The sequence below is a fragment of the Boleophthalmus pectinirostris genome, unplaced genomic scaffold (assembly GCF_026225935.1).
Source record: "Boleophthalmus pectinirostris isolate CB_2022bp ecotype Guang Dong unplaced genomic scaffold, ASM2622593v1 HiC_scaffold_22, whole genome shotgun sequence".
In the NCBI taxonomy this organism is placed as follows: domain Eukaryota; kingdom Metazoa; phylum Chordata; class Actinopteri; order Gobiiformes; family Gobiidae; genus Boleophthalmus; species Boleophthalmus pectinirostris.
The window spans coordinates 30,242,287-30,253,996 of record NW_026571190.1 but is presented as its reverse complement, the minus strand read 5'-3'; the positions used below and the strand labels follow the sequence as shown (position 1 = coordinate 30,253,996).

Here is an 11,710-nt window from a genome sequence, read left to right as displayed (position 1 = left end):
TGTTGCCTTCAGTGACCACTGCAATTTCAAGTACTGAGTGCCATCACGGAAGACTGTCCTGGTTACAGGGGCAGAGTTTGAAGTGTGAATACCTGTGCTAAGAGGCCCCACAACGGCAACATCAAAATGGGACTAAAGCCCTAAACTCCTCATACAATTACATTTTAATAAAAAAAGCCGCTAAAGTTTAAGTGTAAGACATGGACCTAGGTGGAAAACATGGAGTGATGGAGTCAGGGTATGAGCGCCATCTTGTGGTCAGTGGAAAACAGGTAGCCTACAAAAGCATTTAGGCCTACATCAGTCATGAAGATGAAACTTATTTTTTGTGTTTAAATAGGCTATAAATAATTGTTAATTCTTTATAGCCTTCAAAATAGTCCTGCTGTTCTGGCCTTGGTATAATGAATTTAAACTAATTTGTCCTGTAAATACAACTGAGTGATAAAAGCTTAAAGTGATTCTGATGATTTGTCGCAATAGTGAAATTCTATTCATTTGTTTATTTATTTTTTATTTTTATTTTTATATTTAGGAAGGATTTGTAATATCGTGCAAATTGAATTACAAGTTATTTTTAACCACAAGAGGGCAGCAAAGATCTACGTTTGTCCCTAAAAAACATGGCTTAAGACTGCCATTAGTCAAGACTGGGCTGTACATGTTGTGCAAATCCTGTCAGTTTGTTATATTTTAGGTAAACAAAGCCATTGAACAGATCATTTAATTTGATTGTTTTTATTTTAATTTATTCTATTTTATTTTACACAGTGTTACAATCTCAATAGTACCAGTGTAATCATCTAAAACACTGGCTCTCTAGGCTATGGGTCTTGGCTCAACAGGTTTAGTCTTGTCCACCTCAATGGCTAACACAGACACACGCACACATGCACACATAGAGACACACACACAGAGGCACACACACACACACACACACACACACACACACAGGCATGTCTGACACCTGGCTCTGACACATGGGGAAAGGATGATCAAGTCATCAGACTGCTCAGTCAGGGTCTGAGATTTCAAATCAGCATAGTTTTAAATCCTCAGAGTTAAGTGTGTGTCTCCTTGTGAAATTCCTGGTACAGTACGGCCATGTGATAAACACACAATACCCCAGTTGCAGAAATGCATAGCACACATGCATTAACTCAAGTACATTTATTTTAAAGGTCCCATATTACGCAAAATTGACTCTTGGAGCTTTTTGCCATGTTATAACACTTTTACCTTCTGAAAAACATACCCAGAGTTGTGTTTTGTTTCACTCGCACACGTCTGAGTAACCCTGCTTCATTGGTCTGTCTACATTTTCAAAGCTCAAAATGCTCTGTTCCACCTTGTGATGTCATCAAGTTGCAGTTAAAATCTATTTTTAGCCTCAACTGAAGTGCTTTACTGTACAATACACAAGAATAAGACATTTCAACAAGGTTAAAACAAGAGCTGTGTCTTCAAAGTTTGGCAATTCCAGGGCTGCAAAGTGTTCAGATGATTCTAGTGAAGGCATATGGAGTTTAAGACCACACACACTTTGAATATTACCACCTGATGACATCACAAGTGGTTTCAGTTTGGAACCTAAAAAGCCTAAACGATCAGGATGTGTGTGTTAAACATGTGATTGAAACAAAACACAACTCCAGGTATATTTTTGATGAGGAAACAAGATTATAACATAGATAAAAAATAGTGTAATATAGACCCTTTAAAATTGTAGTTACACTCTGAGAAGTATTCAAATAGGAGTAAAAGTGATGTCTGACTTTGACTCCTATTTGAATAAACACAAATACACAAAGAGGTCTGTTGTCCCAGGCCCCAGGGTCTTTGGATTTCAGAATTGGAACCCCTGCCTATTAATTAACATTAGAGGGGGAGCCATGTGAGTCCCCAAATTTCTCTTGACGGGCTTGGTCTTACTACAGCATAATTTCCTAGACCACTTATACTTGTGTACTCAATTTTGAAGTTTGCCCAGTTGCCTCCACAACCGCAGCACAACATCTGCAGCAGATCCTTCAGACAGGGAGCTCTGAGCCATGTGTGTGTCAGATTGTTGGCGTGTTTGTGAACTGACACAACCAACAGAATCATCGATCGTGTTAGTGCAGGAGAAAGGTCTCAGTGCTGTGTAAATGCACGTTCAAATATCCATGTTTGTTAAGGGCACTGAGAGGATGTGTTACTTGGGGTCATTTTGTTATTTAAATAATCAGGTTTTCTATGAAAGACAGATATAAAATTGCAGAAAAAAATATTAGTAACTACATTGAGTGGTATTTTTCATGAGTACTTTATACTATACCATATGTAAACTAAACGCCATTAGAATTTTGAAAAACTTTGATTCATGCATGTTTTACTAATCTTGTATTGTCCTGCACTTGAGGACTTAGGCTAAGAAAAATGTTTAATTTCACCCACCCCCTGTCTCCTCCTCTCCTTTCCACTATCTCTAATAAACAAAATGTTAAATAATTATATGTATGTTACATTTTAAAGGTCCTATATTTATTCTTTTGAGCTTCAAGCCAAGTTATAATGTTGTTACTTCATCAAAAACATACCTGAAGTTGTGTTTTTTCATTCACACACTTGAGAAATCCTTTGTTATTACTCTGTCTACATCTCCAAAGCTGAAAATGCTCTGTTCCACCTTGTGATGTTATGTAATGGTAGTTTGCAAGTTAACAGCTACATTTTACATTTTGTTCTGTTGAGTTTGGCAATTCCAGAGCTGAAATTATCCAAATGATTCTAGTGAAAATGTATGGGAGCAGAAATAGGGACTTGCAAGTCTCGACCTAGGCTCGAGTCAGACTTGAGGCATTATTTTTAGGACTTTATTTGATAAAATGGACAAAGACTTGGGACTTGATTAGAACTTGAAAGTTAGTGACTTGAGAAGACTTGATGCTTCTTCTAAAGAAATATATGGTTTTAGAAAATATTTTTCTCTTTTCAGTTGATAAATGCAGTACTGAATTTTACAGGAACAAACTGGAACATGTCCTTCCTACTTCTTTGTTACTTTGGACATAACTGAACTGGACTTACTGTGATGTGTTATACAATAATATGCAATAAAACAGAGGGCACTACAAAGAAAATGATCCTTCCATTTCAGTGCAGACTATATGACAATATAACTTTTATTAAGCATTTTTAAATCTGAATTCTTTCTGTTCTGATTCACCCTAAGATCTTGTCAAGACATTTAAAAAGGAAAAACTTGCATTTCTACAACTCTTATATAAATACTCACACATAAATATACCATGACTTTTTAAGTACAATTTAATGTATAATTCATATAAATTGCAAAAATTGAAGCTATATTTTTTACTTTGGTTTAAGGACTTGAAATGACTTGAAGCTCAAAGCAGGTAACTTGGACTTGGATTTATAGACCAGTGACTCGAGACTTGGCTTGGACTTTTCTGTATTTGACTTGGGACTTGACTTGGACTTGAGGTCAAAGACTTGAGACTTACTTGAGATTTGCAAAACAACGACTTGGTCCCACCTCTGACCACAGTAGAGCACTTCTTGCATTGCCACAGTGTTTTCCATTTGAGAGAAGAACTCAGCCTAAATATGCAGGTTTGTGAGTTAAACATGTGTGAATGAAACAAAACTCAACTCCAGATACGTTTGTGATGAGGAAACAACATTATAACATAGATTAGAACATAATATGGGCTCTTTAAGTAGCCTTCAATTATAGCAACTTGTAGGCTAATTGAGTATAATTATAGCCATGTAACTGCAATTTTACTTACACATTTTCAGTGAAGGTGCTATTAATATTGTAGCTGGGTTAATTTTCACATAGTAGTGAGTTCTGAGTTGCATACACGTAGGAAAACCTGTGCTCTCACGTTTGTATTCATTTATCAATGTGGGAAAGGGCCAGTTCTTGATTCTCAACAAGAGGTGCTGGAATGTGGCCCTTGGTCGCCTTATCTGGCCCTATACATAATCTCCCCGAGGTGTTTGGGTTCCCACAAAAAAATACACACTCGCTGATTCGAAAACATACCAGCATTTGATGTAAGAGCGGATTGTGAAGATGAGAAATCTTCGCAGGATTGAGCAAAGATGACTGTTCAGGTTCCAAGGATTCGTATGAAAAATAATTGTAGAGGATTACAGCAGGAAGAGAGAATGCAAGGTGTTAATTATAAAGATGGAAAATGTACATGCTCTGTGTGTATACTCGCAGTCAAGTTCCTGCCTGCTCCAGCTGTCACTCTGCACGATGAGTGGAAACTACCTTTAACCAGTGGTGGAAAGCAATGAAGTACAAGTAATACAGTACGTTTTTGACTGTTTCTACAGATATGTCATTGCTCTGCCTGGGATTTTCCACAGTGTGACATTAAACATCTTATATTTTTTCAATTACAGATGCTTTTATTGCTCAAAAATACCTCAAAAAACAGATTATGATTGAGTGGGGTTATCTCTCCACAGATCTGACCTGTAACTTCTTCTGGTTAGGTCTCCATGAAGTTAAAATGGTTCAATACCAAACTGTGAAATTTTCCAGACAAAGCAATAACAGCTCCACGGAGAAAAGCATTTGACGGATCCTCCAAAAGAAAAGTTACACGGTGCAACTTTAGGTAACAAAAGTACTTCATCGCCTCTGCCTTACTACATAGATTACGATGATTCAAATATTTGGACGGGATTGGTGAAGCACAGTCCGTCCACGCTGACATTCAAAGTACACAGTGAGTAAAATATGAAGTGTTAAATCATTGGCCAGGTGCAGTAGAATGAGCTCTATTGTTTTAGCTATGAGAATGTGTTACGTAATACACTATAGTCAGAGTGAAGTCAGCATTTACCCGGCCACTGGATACCCCCTTTCTCTCAGCACTCTGTAACCACATCTTAGATTTGAGAGGCCTAAATGAAAATCATGGAGAAATGCGAACTTGGAAGAGCCTGTCTCTGGAAATGATTCTCTGAAAATTCAATAAGACCATCTGCTTTTTATTGTTACTTATAATGTACGAGTAATTTGATCCGAGCAGTAAATCTGTTATGTGCTGCTGGTTCAACTTTGTACCCTTTAGTGATGGGACGTTTGTGAATGAGACGGCTCTTTTGGTTGGGGGTCCGTCACCTGCTTGTTTCCATGGATATGTCACTGCTCTGCGTGAAAAGTTCCACAGTATGACATTAAACAGCTCTACTTGACATTTATTCAATTACAGGTGGTTTTATAGCTCAAAAATACTTACAAAAACCGCCGTTCTAACTCTGAGAATGGTCGCCTCTTCACAGATCTGACCTGTAACTTGGTCTGGTTTGGTCTCCATGAAGAAAGAATACTGTGAAACATTCCAGACAAAGCAATAACATCTCCATGGAGAAAAGCATTTGAAAGACTCTCCACCAGAAAAGTTACGCAATGCACCTTTAATGTGAATTTTTGGAACCGGATCTAACGTTTTGAAAAGAACCGAATGTGTTTTGTTTCAATTATTTAGTGCATTTTTTCTTCGTAGCTAACACGAGTGAGAGCTTTGTGCACAGAAAACATATTTGACATCTTAATAACAGTTATTTTTGTTATAATTAATATTGTAGTGGAATGTTTTATTTAGATTATGCATCATTTCAAAGGGTAAACACACTCCCACTCTCAGTTTGAACCATCTGACTCTAGGTTCATTTCTCTCCAAGGTTAGTTTGTTGTTAAAATGAGTTCTCACATTGGCTTCTGTCATAACAATACTAAAAGAGTTTGTCTTTTGAACAGCTCTTTGCAATGAACAGATCGAAAAAAAAAAAAATGTGGATCTCATAAAGGAGCCAAAAGTCCCTTCACTTCTCCCTTCCAGACTAGAAATGCTCCACAAGATCCAATTGAGATCCTGCACAGTTTGGTCCTCATTACAAGGTCTGCGTTAAGCTAATTTCTGATCTGTTATGTTTCATCATCACAAATATTTCTGCAGTTGTGTTTTGTTTCACTCACACATGTTTAACACACAAATCCTGCATATTTAAGCTGTTCCACCTTGTGATGTCATGTGGTAATAATAGAACTGCTCCATTGTGTTTTTAAACTCCGTACACCTTCACTAGAATCATTTGGATAATTTCAGCCCTGGAATTGCCGATCTCTATTGAACTAAAAGGTAAAAGGAGCTGGTAACTTGAAAACTACCGCTTCATGACATCACAAGGTGGAACAGAGTGTTTTAAGAATTGGTAATGTAGACAGACTAATAATAATGGATTACTCAAACATGTGAATCAAACACTTTTATATACTCCATGCCCTAACAGGTGTATGTATGTCTGACAGGGTTCACTTTGCGTTACATAATCCAAGGAAACACAAGAAAACACATTTTCACTTTGATACGTTTAATAGTGCACTTTGATTAACCTGTACAGAAATAATATTAATAAAAAAGATAAAACATTTGTTTAACATTTACAATAAAATAACATAGATGGTTTGACACAACACAAATGGTACTGTATAACTGAGGTATAAATATTTCTTTTAAATTAACTGTCATTGTCATGTGTTATTTGGTCAAAAATGAAATAAAACACAGTTGCATAAGTAGCAGGTTATAGTATCATATGAACAATGGCTTAGTGTGTTAACTATACAAGTCCACATGAAGAATACAACATAATGAGTGTTATAGCAAACATCAGCTTTGTTATGTTGTTTTTTTGTTTTTGTTTTTTTTAACAGACGTTTACCTAAAAATATTACCTTCTACATATTCATGCACACATTCAATCTGCCCCTTCACTACAGTAAAACCTGTAGACTCTCCACCTTTATAAAAGGACCACTTTTTCTTAAACCCCTCGCCTCACCAGAGCTTTCTGTTGTATTTACACGTGTTTATTTTATCAGCGTTGAATAACTCACTTTGGTGTCTATTCAAATTTGGCCCATTTAGAACGACTGGTCTTTTACTAAACATAAGGAAAACAACTCAAGTCATGTTTCTTGAAGATCTTTGTGCTAATAAATTAAAATGTATTTTTATGTGAGTAAATCAGGTGCACTGATAGGTGATCCAGCACCATCTTCTCTAAACTCTGCCATCATAAAAGTCCTCTCTCTGGATCCAGTCTAACCTTCATCCACATTCACCACTCTTCACTCTCAGATATATATTTGTATGTACTGCTCAAATATTGGTGTGTGCTTTGCTGTAACAGAAAAAGGGACAGAGGTAATATGTGACAGACAACACATGGCACAACACTGTATGTACATAGAATATTCATTAACCACTCGCTCACATATACACAGACACTGTACACTGCCTAATCCTGTTGCTTCTCAGAAGCAGTAGCACCCTTTTGATAAGATTTGAGCCTTGTATCCTCTCGTACATGTCCTTTGGCCCAGATAAAAGTTGGCATGACGGTCGGTGTGGCTGGACATCAGAATGGGACACTTTACAGATAAGTCTCCTGTGACACTGTATCAGAGTCACACAGTCCTTCAAATGAGATCCAGGTTTGTCCTTAAAGCGTAAGAACACAAAAGCGCCGCTGGAATGAATCATGTCTAGTGCCCTGTTGGATTCAAAGTGAGTGGAGTTTTCCAATCGTCTGTAGTCCTGGCCAGGCTTTATTTGTCCATTGGCACAGTAAAAGAGTCACGTATCCGAGCCACCTCAGCAGCACACAAGTGTCCATACAGTTTATTGTACCACTCAGGAAAACGGCCCCTACAACACACAGCAAACAGACAGTTAGTTACAGTGAGCCAACCATAGACAGTTTAAAGAGCCAACAGAAAACCGCATTAAATTAGAAAAAAATCTTGACTGTCATGGCCACAATTAGTTATGGTCCTGAGACAAGTCATGAGACAAGTATTTATACAACTAAAAATTGCATAATACAAAACCCATTTCTTAGATTTTAAAGGAGCACTTTGTAATTTTCTTTAGTTGGGGCTTCGTCACCTGCTTGTTTCTATGGAGACGTCATTGCTCTGTCTGGAAAGTTCCACAGTATGACATTAAACAGGTCTACCTTACATTTATTCAATTACAGGTGGTTATTGCTCAAAAATACATAGAAAAACAGACATTCTGACTGTGAGCAGGGTCGCCTCTCCACAGATCTGACCTGTAACTTGTTCTGGTTTGGTCTCCATGATTATAGAAAGGTTTAATGCCATACTGTGAAACAGTCAAAGCAATAACATCTCCACGCAGAAAAGCATTTGAAGGACCCTCACAATTAATTCATATTATTTGTGCGTGTGTCTCTTCAGCTCAATTCAGTCACTTTATTTATCCCGAAGGGCAATTAAAAAGCACAGAGACTAGCAGAGTTACAAAATTAAAGATGTACATAAAATCAGGGAATCATAACCTCTGCATAACGTACCTGCAGTCGATCCTGGACAGATGTGTAAGTCGAGATTTGTTGCTCCCACACGGCTCGATGAAGTAACGTGATGTAAGAACATTGACGCGCACGCCGACCACAGGCAGTCCTTCATGGTCCACTGAGGAACTCACAAGTGCACACGCTCCTTTAGCTAGATCTGTAGCCCAGGTCCTGTTGGACAAAGCATGTTTTTAGCTCATGTGTTGACATTGTAGTCTTGAATAGAAGAAAAATAAATACTTTGAATGTCCTATTATGTAAAATTGACTTTTGTGGGATTTAAGCTTTGTTTGAATGTTGTAACCTCATCAAAAATAGCCCTGGAGTTGTGTTTAGTTTCATTCACATGAGTAAATGTTGAGTAATCCTTTATTATTAGTCTGTCTACATTTCCATAGCTCAAAATGCTCTGTTCCACCTTGTGATGTCATAAAGCAGTAGTTTTCAAGCTATCTGTTTTTTCCTTCGTTTATTAACATAGATTGGAAATTGGTTGGTTGGCTGAAATTATCCAAACAAATCTAGTGAAGGTGTTTGGAGCGTAAAATCCCTCAGTCGTCCAGGGAGAATCCATGGCAAAAGGAGAAACTCAATTTGTCACCTGGACAAAAGTTTATTTTGGGCGAACACGTTTTGCAGCTCAACCAAGCTGCTTCTTCATCTCTTAGACTCTAATTAGTCAAAATAAACTAAAAGAACTCAGCTAAAATGTGCAGGGTTTGTGTGTTTAACATGTGTGAATGAAACAGAAAACTGTGTAATATGAGCCCTTTAATAATGTTTACCTGATAACCACATGGTCTTTGGTGGGATGTGGGGCCATGGTGTTGCGGACGAATTGATAAACTTCTATCTTTTCATCCAGAGTCTCCACTACACGGCTCTCCAGCAGGTCCTCATCCCAGTGGCTCTGCTCCCTCAGTATCCGAGTCAAAACTTCTTCAGGGGCAGCAGGAATTTCCACTGTCACCTTCCATAGACGCAGCGGAAAACCATCATGGACCTGAAAGAACATTATTTATATTAAACTTTAGTCTTAGGCTTAGACAAACTTTATTAACCCACACGCGAAATTGTTTGGACACAGAAGCTCACACATCACAATATAATATAATAACAATAAGTAAAAATATAAATAAATTCTAAATAAGCAGCAGAAATAGCAAGAGATGTGTCAAATAAGGGATAATCATTATATGTACAAGTAGATTGAAAAATGGTGCCATCGCTTTTAGACAAAACGCCACGGTATTTAATTTTTTTAGTAAATACCTGTGTTTTCTGCATTTAATCTTTTTTATTAGTATGGAGATTTTAATCTCTAAAGCACGCTGTGATCTGATCTCTTTGAAAGACGCTCTATAAATAAATCTACTTCTTACTTGCAGAGTAAAATGAAATCTCATTAGTCATGTTTAATCCAGTTATAATTTCATGCAACCTAAGATTTTAAAACATTTGCTCTTTCATTTAGATCTGATAAATTACATAAATTAGATGGGGGAAAAAAATCCGCGAAAGTATTACAACACACAGGAAATGTCAGCTTGGGAGAGTAAATGATGTCATATTGGGGCAGTGTCCAGTTTAACAGTGGGAAAAATAAGCTAAGAGCTGAGTCTTTTTCACATGTAATTCGGAAACTGCTTTTCCACATGATAACAACAGAAGAGCAGAGATAAAATACAGGAAATGGATAAATGAAGGGACAGTCTGTCTTCATCAATGGGAGCACACATGGAGTTTTCTCTATAGATGGCCTACATTAAAGGTCCTATGTTACACAAAATTGACTCATGTTAAGTTTAAGCCATGTTATAATGCTTTTACCTGATCAAAAACATACCTGGAGTTGTGTTTTATTTCATTCACACACGTTTGAGTAGCCCTTTTTTAAAATTTTTGTCTACATACAAAAGCTCAAAAAGCTCCGTTCCATCTTGTAATGATCCATACTGTGGTGTCAGGTAGTGTTGGTTTTCAAGTTACAGCTCCTTTTACATTCAGGTCGGTCGAGATGGGAAATTTCAGGGCTGAAATCATCCAAATGATTCTAATGAAGGTGTATGGAGTTTGAAAACATAGTAGGGCATTTCGTGTACTACCACATGACATCACAAGGTTGAACAGGGTGTTTTCTGTTTGAGAGAAGAACTCAGCCTAAATATACAGGGTTTGTGTGTTAAATGTGTGAATGAGACAAAACACAACTCCAGGTATGTTTGTGATGAGGAAATATTATAACACAGATAGAAAACAGAGCAGTGTGGGCCCTTTAAATTACCTTTCTGTAGGCGAGCTCCGCGTGCTCAGAGGTGGAGCAGCTGTCGTAGCCTCTGAATTTGTCTTTGGCCTCTTTGAGCAGCGTGTCCAGGCCGTCCCGTAGAAAGGCCCTGTAGCCCCCCTCTGGCCCCGCCTCCTCACCCGTCAGCTCCTCCAGTCGCCGTGGCAACAGGGCCTGCTCCACATATGAGTTCCTGCAGCGGCTCATTTCCTCTGGGATCTGATTATGGCAAAAGAACAGTTCAGACATTATTATTTTGAATTTTTCAGGAATGCCAATATAATCACGTAATTTCAGAAATATCCTTTATAAATGTCATGTGACAGGTGGTGGAAGAAATACTCAAACTTATTACTTAAGTAAAAGTACAGATAGCAGAAGTATGTGTATTTTGAGGAGGTCCAGAGCTTCAGTATAAGCAACCTCATCGTTTTTATTTGCATATTTAAGTTTGCTCAAAGTACAAATGTGTTAAAAATAAACACTCAGCCTTTTCAACAGCTCTCAGATAGTAGTGAAAAATACTTTTAATTTTCAGTCCAGTTTTAAAAAAAAAAAGTGGTGTAGAAAGTACAAATACCTGCTCTCAAATGAAGTAAAGTAAAAGTAAATAGAATCCACTTTAAAATCTACTTAAATAAAGTACAGATATCTAAAATGTATGCTTATTTACAGTACTTACAGTACACTACTTTTACTTTGTTACAGAAGTGAATTTGCAAAAGCTTAATTTATGACTCAAATCCTGCCTTGTTCCAGACTAATATACAAACGTCATTACCCAGTAAGGATAATTATCTGCCATGATAAGGAGTTATGGAAGCTCATTAAAACCAGCTTTAATAAGCTGTCATCCTTATATGATCCTGCATGCAAATACAAATCTAATTTTAAGGACATTAGGCAGTGGTTAATTCAATTTAATGCCCGTGTGATAGGACCATGGCCGGAAACTGGCTCATAATCAAATCAAGCAACAAAACAACACAGTCTTCATTGGCTGTAAAATGC

General features: G+C 37.4%; 1 protein-coding gene across 1 annotated transcript in view; it reads right to left on the bottom strand.

Moving 5' to 3' along the window:
- Positions 1-6,813: 6,813 nt before the first annotated feature.
- dlc1 (DLC1 Rho GTPase activating protein) overlaps positions 6,814-11,710 on the bottom strand; it is a 128,029-nt gene continuing 123,132 nt past the window's right edge. The window contains 4 exon segments of the mRNA XM_055158096.1: positions 6,814-7,742; positions 8,413-8,586; positions 9,201-9,418; positions 10,700-10,918. Coding sequence (XP_055014071.1) covers positions 7,643-7,742; positions 8,413-8,586; positions 9,201-9,418; positions 10,700-10,918 — 711 coding nt within the window. The 3' untranslated portion in view covers positions 6,814-7,642.